The sequence below is a fragment of the Chelonia mydas genome, chromosome 24 (genome assembly GCF_015237465.2).
Source record: "Chelonia mydas isolate rCheMyd1 chromosome 24, rCheMyd1.pri.v2, whole genome shotgun sequence".
Lineage (NCBI taxonomy): Eukaryota > Metazoa > Chordata > Testudines > Cheloniidae > Chelonia > Chelonia mydas.
In genome coordinates this window covers 5,271,796-5,285,003 of record NC_051264.2, presented here as the reverse complement: position 1 = coordinate 5,285,003, position 13,208 = coordinate 5,271,796, and the positions used below count along the sequence as shown (strand labels likewise).

Below are 13,208 nucleotides of genomic sequence, written 5' to 3'. Positions count from 1 at the left end.
CAGCCTGGGGTGCATGGTGCCTGGAAGATCACACCGCAGGGCACTGTTCCCTCTAAGCTGTGTGCATGTGGGCATGCACACGGATCCTAAACCCCATGCACACGGCAAAACACCACGCGCACAAACATTTGCACAGAAGAAGTTTTTTGTGCGCAGGGCCTGTCAAAAATTAGAGGGAACGTTGCCGCCCGGGTGTGTGCGTGTGCCATTTTTCACTTCCGTCAGTGTTACATTGCGTGTGAGCTCATGCTGGCAGGAGCAGAGTGGCGTGCTCTTAAAAACATCATCTCACCCCCCACCCCGCACCCAATACCGGACAAAACCATTCCTGGTTTTGCTTGTGTACCGGATGGGGGACAAACCCTTGAAAAGCAGAGCGGTCCGGTTTAATACCGGCCCAGTGGCCAGCCCGTTCCATGCTGTGATCGACTTCTCTTGTGGAATGTCCTTGGTTGGCGAAGGTGATATTAAGCGTGTTGAGGTGCGTACCCTGGCCTTTCTCCTGGGAGCCTATTCTATGGTAGCGGAGGGCCCAGCAGTAGATAATATTTTTTTTGGTGGGTTTGGGGTGGTCACTGGCATAGGTGCCGACTCCATGGGTGCTGGAGCAACCAGGGAAAAGAATAGTGTCCGCTCAGCGGCCACCTGCCAATCAGCTGTTCACGTGGGCAGGAGGCGCCGGGAGGAGGGGGTGGAGTGGGAGCCAGAAGAGGCGGAGTGGCTCGGAGAGGGGGCGGGAAGAGGCAGAACAAGGGTGGGGCCTTGGGGCAAGGGGCAGAATGGGGGCGGGGCCTTGGGGCAGAGTGGGGGGTGGAGCACCCACCCAGAAAAATAAAAGTTGGCAGTACCAGACCCTGCTGTAACAACATGCAAAACCTCCAGACATATCGCCACGGCTGCAAAGATTTATAATGCCCAGAGCACACCTTTCAAGATCCAGGGGTCCTACACCTACCTGCCTATCACAACATGTGCTGTACTCATCCAGTGCACTAACAGCCCCAATAACAACTGTGTCGGTGAAACTAGACAATCACTACACTCTCAAATGAACTCACACAGAAAAATGATAAAGGACAAAAACACCATATCACCCAGAGGTGAACACTTTTCACAAAATGTTCACTTCATATCAGACCTCTCAGTCCTCAGCCGCAAAGGAAGCCTGCACAACACCTTCAAAAGACAAACCTGGGAGCTTAAATTCATAACTTTGCTAGGCATTAACGATTGTGGTCTTAATAACAATTGTCGGAATAAGACATAAAGCCAATCTGTAACCCCCCTTTTTGTCCTGTAACTACAGGGGTGTTAATGAGACACTTCGCCTTGCAGGGTCCCTTAGAATATGTGTTAACTCCTTATGCTAAACAAGTTCCACCTTGTGTTTAGCTGTGACACTCCTGAGTACCTTTCCCAGACCTGAAGAAGAGCTCGGTTACTCCTGGGGGAATTCTGCGCCACTGCGCAATGCAGATTTTTGCAGAAATTAACATTGTGTGTGTAGAATTTCCTTCCCCCACAGAAATGGGCTGCAATGCTGCTAGCTGCCACTAGGGGCCACTGGACTCGGCAGAGCCCAGCTTGCACAGAGAAGGCACTGCTGGGGGGGAGGGAGAGGGAGCTAATGGTTCCTGGCAGCTGGAATTCCCAGCATGCCCTGAGGGAAGGAGAGGGTGGCGTGCAGGAAACTCTTTGCAAGCCTGGGACAGAGCATCAGGCTGTTTCTCCCTCTGGATCCCTGTGCTGGGGGGGCGGGTGTGTCTGGGCAAGTGGGGCCTGCAGCTGGGCTCTGGGAGGTGGACGGGCTGCAGTTATCTGGGCTGGGGGGGCCCTGCGGTTGGGCTCTGGAGAGGAGGGGGTTAGGGTGTATTGCCTGTGGGGGCCCCACAGGTGGGCTCAGGGCGGGGGAGAGGTTGTGGGTCTCTGGCCCCTGAGCTGGGCTCTGGGGGCGGGGGGGGGGGGAGGCAGAGAAACAGGAACTAGGTTGTCATAGGGGTTTCTTTAACTCTCTACTTCTGGGGGAATTTTTGTGTGTGTCTGATTGTTACAGACATACTTGCTGACAGGTATTTTGAAATAAATTACCAAAATAATTAGGAGTCCGGTGGTACCTTAAAGACTAACAGATTTATTTGGCCATAAGCTTTTGTGGGTAAAAAACCCACTTCTTCAGATGTAAAATAATTGAAACTGGCATGATTATGTAGTGCTATTTTGGTAAATAAAATTTGCATCAATTTTGCAGAATTTTAAAATACTGTGTGCAGAATTTATAATTTTTCGGCGCAGAATGCCCCCAGGCGTACTCTGTGTAGCTGGGACGCCTGTCTGTTTCACCAGCAGAAGTTAAAAACTATTACAACTCCCACCCTGTCTTTCTAATATCCTGGGACCAACATGGCTAGAACATTGCGAACAAAGAGACAATTAATGACTCTTAATGAACCAAACCAAATAATGACTCTTTAAAGGGATAGAGCCAAGTAACAATCCTTAAAACAATCCTTCTTAATAGGAAAGAGGCACTTAAAGGGACAGAAAATTTGTGTAATTCAAAGAAAGGGCCAGAAGCTTTTAATCCCTCCTGGAGGACCACAGGAAAACTGTAATTACAGTGTAAGGAGCGTGCTTCTTTCAGACCTGTGAGCATGCTAGCTCTTCCGAGATCACGGTTTCAAATCACTCCTTTTGTTGATCCCTGGCAGTTCACAGCTGTCAGCCCATTCTTGTCTTTTCACATTGTCCGAGGGAAAGTTGCCATTAGGTCCCTCTAGTTCATGACCCATTTCTTGCCTTCCATCTTTATTGAAGTGAGATGGGTGTACAGGCGGGGCAGATGAGTTTGGCTGATAAAGCCCTGCTTTGCATGACTGCTGAGCAAACAGCTGCACTTGAAGTCAGCAGGAGCCACACGCCTTTGAAGATTAATCCATAACAACCAGGTTTGGTTTTGCTTTTCCCAAAGAAAGGACAGCCTAGTGATTAAGACACTAGCCTGGGAGTTAGGAAACCTAGCTTCAATTCCCTGCTCCGCTGCGCACTTGCTGTTTGACCTTGGGCAAATTGCCTAGGCTCAGATGCTTCAAAAGTATTTTGGTGTCTAAACACCTTTGAGGATCTGGGCCTTAGTTTCTCTGGGCCTCAGTTTCCCATCTGTCAAACGAGAATAATAGCACTGCCCTGACTCATAGGGTGTGCGTGAGGATAAACACATTAGCAATTGTGAAGTGCTGAGATGCTACAGGGATGGAGGCCATAGACTGATTTGCAGCGATAACACCGTGATCTTGTCTCATCAAACAAACTGAGCGGCATTGGGAACGTAGATGTAACTGGTGTGCTGGTGACTCAGTAAGGGAGTGCTCATACCTCGGATCAGATGCTGAATCAGTGCTCCTGCAAGGAATTATGAGTTGCTGTGTGCACAAAATTGTGGCTCTTTGGAATCTTGCGGCTCCTCAAAGGAATTTAGGAGCTTATCTCCTACTGGAGAAAAGTTAACAGAGTAGGCAGCTGGTAATGACGAGTCCTGGCTCCCAGCTCTGCTGACGGCCTTGGGAAAGTCACTCCTACCGCTCTGTGCCTCATTTTCCCTGTGTCAAATGGAGACAATGATGCCCACTTTATCACAGAGCTATGCAAGCCACTAGACATGAGTATTAATATATTAACCCTTCTGACTCAACAAACAGCTTCTCTGCTGCTTCTCATCCTGTAGTGTTGCTGAGAGCTGTTAAAAGGCATTCATCCCAGAGCCAGCTGCCTTTCCATAGTGTTCGGGGTAATCCCTATGGTATTAAACATCAAGTAAATTTAGCTCCTTTAAGACCAACAATCAAAGGAAATGGAATCCAGTCCTTGGTTATTAAACAGATATTTTTACACCAGTCATTTACACCAGTGCAAAGGGCCGTCAATGCAGAAGGGTAGTGTTTCACACCCTTTCGTACTGGTGTAAATGACGGGGAAGGTACAGGGCAATGGAGAATCAGGCCCTTTCTCTCTCATTAACCACACGCTCTTTACATAAGAATAGAAAAGCAGCACATGAGTGTGACATTCACTTTTTAATAAAAAATAAAATGTATCCAGAGCAGGAAGATGTACATCTTTCTTTAAAAAAAATAAGGTTAAACATCATAAAACAAGCAATGAAGGGGCAGATCCCCAGCTGGTGTAATGTGGCCCTGCTCCACTGAAGTTGATGGGCCCAGATCTCAAGCGGGTGTAAACTTGTCCAGCTCCACTGAAGTTAATGGTGCCTGATCCCCAGCGAGTATAGATCCGCATTGAGCCCAAGGTGCTACGCTGATGGACACCAGCGGAGGATCAGGCCCGACAGCTGTGCTTGCCACTGCAGTCCGAACAACGTGGCACAGACCCCGGTGATCAGCGACACAGAGAGACAGAATGGGCTTTGTCCTGACTTAAAAGCTCAGGCCCTTGATTGAAGAATCTAGTCACTGTTACAGAGCAGTAGACGGCACAGGAATGAGAGCGGGAGGTTGCACACACAGGCTAGGTCTTCACTGCGGAAAGGCCTGCGTACCTCAGCATAAACTCCACATGCCGACGAGGCCCAGGTAGCTGTCAGTGTGGCTTGTCCAAGTGAACCCTGCCCCTCCTGGAGTTCACCTTGACTAGCCACATCGAGGTAAAAACTCCCTGGCCTTGTCTCCAGCAGGATTTCACAGTCACATAGTAATCTCCATGTAGATACACCCATTTTTATCCAGTGAACAGAATGAAAGAGGGAAAGGTTCCAGGGAAGAGTTTTGCTTGGATGTTTTTTTGTAAGGGCGTTGAGTCTGTCACAGAGCTCAGACAATGCTCTTACATCAGAGCCGGCAGCTATTGTACAATAAGCTGGGGATCTGCTCTGGTTACAAGCATCAGCGTAGTTGCACGGTTGGAACCCCTGGTGCTAACAGGCATTGCCACTTGAAGCCATAATTTGCAACCATGCAACTGCCCCAGTGTCTGAAATCTCCAGGGCCTGGTTCTCATCTACCTTGCCAGAGCAGGGTAAAAGGAGCTGGATGTAAGTGAGAATCAGGCCCACAGTGCCTTAGAAGCCAGCCTTGCACAGAGCAGGGTTAATGGGTGTGAGCGTAACTGAGAAAGAAGCCTGGATTTTCGAAGGACACCCTGGTAGAACCCGCCCCTGCTGCTGGAAAATGTAACAAGTGAACCCATCCCGTCTTGCGTTGATTTCATTGAAGCATAATAGCAGTGTCAGCAGACCAGCAATGCATGGGGTTAATTTATCCATCACAAAATAATACTGATGCGGTTGAAGAAGGGTTTTAGAAACGAGCAAACTGATCCCATTGGACAGGGAGAAATCTGAAGCCTTTCCCAGGGAAATCCACTCACCTGGCTGTGTTTAGCCCCAGGTGCAACCAAGTGGTTCGTGCAAAAACCGCCATGTTTGTGCTCCTGGCTCCGAGGCTCCGAACCCAGTCACTGGGCATTGTCAGTGTGGCTATCGGCCAGCTGCTGGGCTCGGAGCTGGTTTCGGTAGCCGCGTTCCTTCCGCAGCTGGCAGAGGTGGTGAAACAAAGGGTTCGATCGCTCGTCGCTGCTACCGGGAAAAGTTTAACTTAAATCTAAAAACATTAAATTAAAAAACCAACAACTTCACATTCAGTCACAACCTCTGCCTCCTCCCCATCCCCAAAGCCCCTTGCAAGTCCCCTCCCCTCCCCCCAAGCCGATTTTTCAGGCTGTTGGCTCCAAAACCCCAGGGACTCAGCCTGGTTCTCACTTACACTAAAAGGCCCCTTATACCCCTCCGGCAGTGCAGAGGGGATGTGGCTATAATTTATGCCTCCTTTACCGGACCAGAGTGGTGTAAAGAGGCCTTAGGGTAAATGAGAATCAGGCCCTAAAGCCGTCTACCCACACACAGCAGGGAGTGACCGTTCAACGCCCTCTGATGGAAGGACACCCCCCAGAGCAGAGCGCAGTCTCCGTGATGTGGGCCATCGCCGGTCTCCCCGTTGCGGGGGCCAGTTAGCATTGGCTGTTGTGATCCAGACCTCTGGCCAAGCAGGAACTAGACTGGGAGCCCAGCTGCTCATTGCACGCAGGCCGACAAGGATCAGCTATCTGAGCATTGCCAGCCGGGGCTGGATTTGAACTGCTGACCCTGCGCTCAAAGGCAGAACGTTAGACCCCATATTCAGAGCTGTAAGGAGCCGGATTGGGCCCCGGCAGAGCTACACCCAGCCATCGACTGGCACCAACTGCATCCCACACAGGGGAGGACCGAGCTGGCCAGGGGCACGCTAGGTAACGTGCAGCTGCAGCATCGCTTATTGGCCTTCGTCCACAGCACTCGCGGAGGGGACGTGGCAGCTCCCAGCTGGTCCAGGCCAGCGCAGGGATGTCACCAATTGCTGGGGGCACCAGCCCGGGAAGCAGCAGCTACGTAGACACAGCGACACTGGGCACATTCAGATCCCACCGCGGGGTTGCTCCCTGCTTGAACCCGGAGCGGGCACTAGCCAGGAAGGGCTCATGCTCTCTTCAGTGCTGCCCTGCCCGCCAGCTCCATTGAACCCAGTCATCTAGAGCCCCAGATGTGCTCCGTGTTTGTCTCTTGGTTCGTGCGGAAACCCAAAAGCGGAAGGGTTTTTTTTTGGTTTTTTTTTAACGCCCCTCCCACGACTTGGCCGCTGGTGATGCCCAGACAGCGCAGGGAGGCAGGCGGGGCCCATCGCTCTTCAGTGGTGGAGCGACCCACACGTGGGCGAGCGGCAGCAGCTGGCACACGGACGAGGAGCAGGTGCAGTTTCTGGGCGCGCGCCGTGTGGGAGGTCTAACCAGCTGATACACGTTTGTTATGAATTTGGGGGCTGGACGCAGACCGGTTTGTTACTGTAGGGTTGCTCCCAAGCGGTGAGCCACACACACGCACTGGTTTGTTATCGTAGGGCTGCGCGTTACCACGACACGGCTGAGTTCGAGACGAAAGGCAGGTCGGGGCAGGCACGGCCAGCTTAAGCTTTCTCCAGAGCCACTCCTTGGGAGCCCTGCCTGGCCCCCAGGCTGGCGCTTAACCTGTTGTTGTCCGCGTCTATGTCCTGGTACAGCCCCTCCATCTGGACACAGCAGTCCCTGGGGTCCTTGGCCCGCTCCTGGAAGGGCCCTTGTAGCTGCGGGCTCCGGCCTCCGTTCAGCGGCACCTTCTCCTGACTGGACACCTTGGTGGCTTCGGGGGTGTTGCAGCCCTGCACCTTGCTCTTGGCCTTGAGCCTGCTGTGGTAGGAGAAGGCGGCCACGGCCATTGCTACGACCAGCGTCACCAACAGCAGCACCGTCACCGCAACAAACTGCGTCCAGTAGGAGCGGTGCCCGCCCTGTGGGCCTGCCCCCCGCTCCAGCCCTTCCCCGACCGTGCTGTCCCCTCCGCTCTCACTCAGGATGTTGGGGTAGCCGTCGCCCCCCGTGGGGTCCCGCACCACATAGCGGGCCACAGGCTGGTGGTGCCCGTTCTCGCTGGCCCAGCACGTGTACTCGCCTGCCGCCTGGCGCTGCATGATGATCACCAGCGTCTTATCGTCCAACACCGTCAGCCCCGCCGGGGTCTTCGGCCCTGGGTAGCTCCAGGTGTAATCGGCCAGGGCGGAGAGCTGCGGGCACGGCAGCCGAATTACGGAGTTCAGGGCTGGGCTCAACGCTGGAAAGATACAAAGAGAGGAGAGGGAGCGGTGAGTCTCTGGCTGCCCACCCGGACCAGCTGACGCTGCTGTCCAAAGAGCTGGCACCAGCCCCTTGCAACTAGAGCCGGGGCGAGTCACGGCGTTTGCGGGGAACAAAATTCCTTTCGAACTGGACCGACAGTGACCGTTTTTGTGGCCAATCGAAAAGTTAAAAACAAAAAGTGTTTCAGGTCAAATGAAAGGTTTCGATTTTTGAGCATTTTTAGGTGGCTAATTCACTCGGAAACGGAAGGAAATGCTGAAGTGAAAAACTGAAACGGTTCAATAGTTTTGGAAATTCGTCAGGGTTTGTTTTTGGCAAACAATCGGTGCGAAACCGACATGAATGCACAAAATGTTTTGGTGTCTCTGAATCAGCAGTTTTCATTACAAACAAAAAATGGTTCTTGTGGAAAGAAAGCTCCACTTCCAAGCTGGGCATCCACCCTGGCACCTAGCGAGAAACCCAGATTTTCAAAGGTACTGGGCATCCCCCATCCCCTCTCTCTGCGCCTCAAGGGGGGCTGCCACAAGAGCAAAGCAGTTCGGAAAGTCAGGCCAGGAAGGGCTAGACTCTGAGTGCAGTATAAACTACATGGATGCAACCAGAGTGACTCTGGATTCACACTGGTGTCACTAAGAACAGAATCCAGGCCAAAACTGGAGTAAACGGGCCCAATTCTCCACTGCCCTGCACCTCGGGCCGTCACCTACTATTGTCTAGGGCGCCCTTGCGCTGGTTGCAGTAGAAACGGGGAGCGAAGAGACAGTGCCTGCACTGAAGAGTATATCGAAGTACATTTGGGTGCCGGTTTGCAGCAATCCCGATATTACCAACTTTCGGTTAATAACGACATTTTGCCAGGAGCTGATCCCGTCCCACTGGGGATCCAGATCCTGGCAACAGGCAGGCTGCTTAGCGACCGCTGGTTTCGGAAGAAAGGCCCTGGCCACAGGCAGGTTTGCAGGGCTGCAGGCGGAGTGCCGGGGAAGGCACACTCCAGAGCTCACTGAATAGCAACTTTTGGCTGGGAACTGGGAGATTTGCTAGTCAGACCGTGTGTTGGCTGCCATGTTGGCTGATGCACCAGTGGGGACCTCCGGAGCTAAAAGCACGAGCGGCTGAAGTGTGAGCTAAGGCTCCCAGCACCACAACCGCCCCTAATCCTCAGTGGATTGGGCACAGAGGGGCAACTCTACAGTTTGTTATTGTAGGGCTGTCTAGGGGGGCTGGCACCCTGGCGTGGTGTTGTAGGGTGGTCCAGGGGGGCTGGCACCCTGGCATGGTTTTGTAGGGTGGTCCGGGGGGCTGGCACCCTGGTGTGGTGTTGTAGGGTTGCCCACAGGGGCTGGCACCCTGGAGTGGTGTTGCAGGGTGGTCCAGGGGGCCTGGCACCCTGGCATAGTGTTGTAGGGTGGTTCAGGGGGCCTGGCACCCTGGTGTGGTTTTGTAGGGTGGTTCAGGGGGCCTGGCACCCTGGCATGGTTTTGTAGGGTGGTCCGGGGGGCTGGCACCCTGGAGTGGTGTTGTAGGGTGGTCCAGGGGGCCTGGCACCCTGGCGTGGTGTTGTAGGGTGGTCCAGGGGGGCTGGCACCCTGGCGTGGTGTTGTAGGGTGGTCCAGGGGGGCTGGCATCCTGGCGTGGTGTTGCAGGGGTCCAGGGGGGCCTGGCATCCTGGCATGGTGTTGTAGGGTGGTCCAGGGGGGCTGGCACCCTGGCATGGCGTTGTAGGGTGGTCCAGGGGGGCTGGCACCCTGGCGTGGTGTTGTAGGGTGGTCCAGGGGGGCTGGCACCCTGGCGTGGTGTTGTAGGGTGGTCCGGGGGGCTGGCACCCTGGAGTGGTGTTGTAGGGTGGTCCAGGGGGCCTGGCACCCTGGCGTGGTGTTGTAGGGTGGTCCAGGGGGGCTGGCACCCTGGCGTGGTGTTGTAGGGTGGTCCAGGGGGGCTGGCACCCTGGCGTGGTGTTGTAGGGTGGTTCAGGGGGCCTGGCACCCTGGTGTGGTTTTGTAGGGTGGTCCAGGGGGGCTGGCACCCTGGCGTGGTGTTGCAGGGGTCCAGGGGGGCCTGGCATCCTGGCATGGTGTTGTAGGGTGGTCCAGGGGGGCTGGCACCCTGGCATGGCGTTGTAGGGTGGTCCAGGGGGGCTGGCACCCTGGCGTGGTGTTGTAGGGTGGTCCAGGGGGGCTGGCACCCTGGCGTGGTGTTGTAGGGTGGTCCAGGGGGGCCTGGCATCCTGGCATGGTGTTGTAGGGTGGTCCAGGGGGGCTGGCACCCTGGCGTGGCGTTGTAGGGTGGTCCAGTGGGGCTGGCACCCTGGCATGGTTTTGTAGGGTGGTTCAGGGGGCCTGGCACCCTGGTGTGGTGTTGTAGGGTTGCCCACGGGGGGCCTGGCACCCTGGCGTGGTGTTGTAGGGTGGTCCAGGCGGGGCTGGCACCCTGGCGTGTTATTTATTACTGGGCCGAGCGCTGCCTTGATTACATTATTTTTGATTGAAGAGTTTCTCCTGGGATTTGGTCCACAATGTTTGCAGAAAGCAGGGCCAAAGCCCACCGGAGACCTGACGCCTCAGAAGCACTGAGCTTGGCCCCGTTCGTTCCTCCCTGGCTCCAGCTCCTCCCTAGAGCAGGCAGCCCCCCCTGGCTCACAGAGGGTCTCCCCAGCCCCCCTCGTAGCATTGCTGGTGTCAGAGTCCCACCCGCCGTTAGACACGTGCCCCAAGCACAGTAAACCCGGAAGATCGATACTCAACTTTTTACCAGGCTGCTGCCCGAGTCGTCCCGAGACCTGGGCGTGGCCCTGCCTTTCCCACCGATCTGCTGGCACGTAGCCCCTGGCCTACCCGTCTCGATGTCCTGCAGCCAGTCGCTCCTAGAGAGGGAGAAGTGACACACTGAGAACCCAAGGCAATGAATTCGCTCTCAAGCCGCTGCTTGACGTGGGGACGGCAGGTGAGCTGGTTGCTGGCCAATGCCAGGTGCCCCAGAGGGAATGAACAGAACAGAGAATCATCAAGTGATCCATTCCCAGCTTCTGGCAAACAGAGGCTAGGGACACCATCCCTGCCCATCCTGGCTAATAGCCATTGATGGACCTGTCCTCCATGAACTTACCTAGTTCTTTTTTGAACCCTCTTATAGTCTTGGCCTTCACAACATCCTCTGGCAAAGAGTTCCACAGACCGACTATGCATTGTGTGAAGAAATACTTCCTTTTGTTTGTTTTAAACCTGCTGCCTATTCATTTCATTTGATTACCCCTAGTTCTTGTGTTATGAGAAGGAATAAATAACACTTCCGTATTTACTTTCTCCACACCAGTCATGATTTCATAGACCTCTATCCTATCCCCTCTTAGTCGTCTCTTTTCCAAGCTGAAAAGTCCCAGTCTTATTAATCTCTCCCCATATGGAAGCTGTTCCATACCCCTCATCATTTTTGTCGCCCTTTTCTGAACCTTTTCCAATTCCAATATATCTTTTCTGAGATGGGGCGACCACATCTGCACGCAGTATTCCAGATGTGGGCGTACCACAGATTTATATAGAGGCAACATAATGTTTTCTGTCTTATTATCAATCAGAGCCATCACCCTCCAGATCTGGGTGCAGCTTGGTGAGATTGTAGAGTCCGCCCGGGACTGGAAGCACAGGGAGTTCTGCAAAAGCGAGGGGCACTGGCAGAGTTGTGTGGGTGGGGAGCTCAGGGCTGGGACAGCGGGAGCGGGTGGGAGCCTGTGGATTGGGACGGAAGCGCACGGGCTGTGGGAACCAGCAGCTCCTCTCCTTCCACCACGTGGCCCCAGCTTCACCGGCAAAGTGTGTTGGTTTGTTTGTTTCTAAAACCTCTCCTGGCTGACGGAGGATCTCAGGTCTCGCCTGCCAGCGCCTCAGCCGGGGCAGGGAGACAAGGCAGCCTCGGAGGGCAGCTGGGAGCCTCGCAGGCCAGGTGGACAGATGCGTGCTAGTGGGGCCAAAGGGAGCGTATTAAAAATAGCAGCTTGGATGTATCCAGAGAGCCGCCGTGGAGGAGAGGACAAGAGCTGGGAAGGCACTGATTTCCTGGCGTGAGCTTATTGCAAAGCAGTCAGGAAGAAGAAAGCTGAGGGCAGCTGAGCAGCGGGTCCATGGACTAGGAAGCACATGGCTGTTGCTGGGATCCTGGCTGACACCCACAGGTGACTGGCCAGTGGCACATGCTCTGAGAGAGCCCGTCAGTGCTCGCAAAGTGCGTTAGCGACACCGCAGGGCTGTATTCCTGGTGGGCGGTCCTTCGGGCTAGTGCTCAGGGAACACTAGGGGCTTTTCACCCTCCCCTCTCCCCCCACTCCCCGAGGCCCAGAAATACCCATCTGCCCTTCTAGAGCAGCTGTCCTGGGAGGATCTCAAAGCACTTGGCAATCTCTGGGAGGCAGGGGAGTGTTATTTTCCCCGCTTTGCAGGCAGGAAATAAAGCAAGTCACTTTCCTAAATTCACACGGTGGGATAAGGCAGAATGGAACCCAGGAGTCCTGTTTCCCAGTCCCCTGCTCTAACCACCCCCGCCCTACCCCATCCTGGAGTTGGGAACAGAGCCAGGAATCCTGACTCCCAGCCCCCTTCCTCTGACCACTAGAGCACACTCCCTTCCCAGAGCAGGGAGTCGAAACCAAGAGTCCTGACTGGCCAGGCTCTGCTCTAACCACTAGACATGCCTGCTTCCCTCTCGGGGGTTACACCTGAGCTGTTCCACACACTGAGCTACTCACGTGTTTTTGTTTGTGGCTCGGGTCTCCTGGCACGACTGGCTGCGCCCGTGCCAGGCGCAGTAGGGGTCTCGGGCGAGGACACAGTCAGCACAGCTCCTGTACACGCTGCAGTTGGCCAGCGGCACCTGCAGGACCCCCTTGGAGTACCCCACATACAGGATCCCCTGCCGGGGGGGAGACACACAGAAAATGTCACACAGTTACCTCTACATCACCTACTTAGCCCCCTGGGCAGCGTCTCCCCTTCCTGTCTGCTGCACCAGGCAGCTCTGCAAGTCTCCTACCTTCCCAGGTGAGAACAGAAGGTTCTGCACAGGTTCTGGGTCCTTAAACAGCTGGATTTCCTCAATGATATGAGCACCGCTGGCCAGAGCCACTGCTTTGTGCAGGAATCCTTGATCTGTGGGAGGAAATATAGGGACACAAGTGTATTTACCATGGGGCTGAGACAATGCATCCTCTCTTTGAGGAGCTGATCTCTTCTCTAAGTTCACTGTGTGTAACAAAGGTATTTAAGTTCTTAGTTTCAGTGGAAGTGGAGTATCTGGATCTAAATGGCTAGTCTATTCAATTCTCTCTCTCTCTCACACACACAATTTGCTTAATTAAAAGAGAACGACCCTTCGTTTATACAGGACCTTTTGCCCCAATGTGCCTCCAAAGCACTTTGTTAGCTGGCTGGTACCAACCTTGTCAGGCTTATAGAAACCACGTTGTCCACCACTAACATGCAGCCACCTCTGGGGTGAAGAGC

At 54.3% G+C, this 13,208-nt stretch overlaps 1 protein-coding gene across 14 annotated transcripts in view; it reads right to left on the bottom strand.

Moving 5' to 3' along the window:
* Positions 1 to 4,051: 4,051 nt before the first annotated feature.
* The window catches only part of SEMA4A (semaphorin 4A), a 49,696-nt gene continuing 40,539 nt past the window's right edge, over positions 4,052 to 13,208 (bottom strand). For all 14 annotated transcript variants that reach the window (XM_043535387.1, XM_043535391.1, XM_043535383.1 and 11 more), the window contains 4 exons: positions 12,739 to 12,854; positions 12,455 to 12,618; positions 10,461 to 10,579; positions 4,052 to 7,687 (listed from right to left, as the gene is read on the bottom strand). In XM_043535387.1, coding sequence (XP_043391322.1) covers positions 7,008 to 7,687; positions 10,461 to 10,579; positions 12,455 to 12,618; positions 12,739 to 12,854 — 1,079 coding nt within the window. In that variant the 3' untranslated portion in view covers positions 4,052 to 7,007. The remainder of the gene's footprint in view (positions 7,688 to 10,460; positions 10,580 to 12,454; positions 12,619 to 12,738; positions 12,855 to 13,208) is intronic.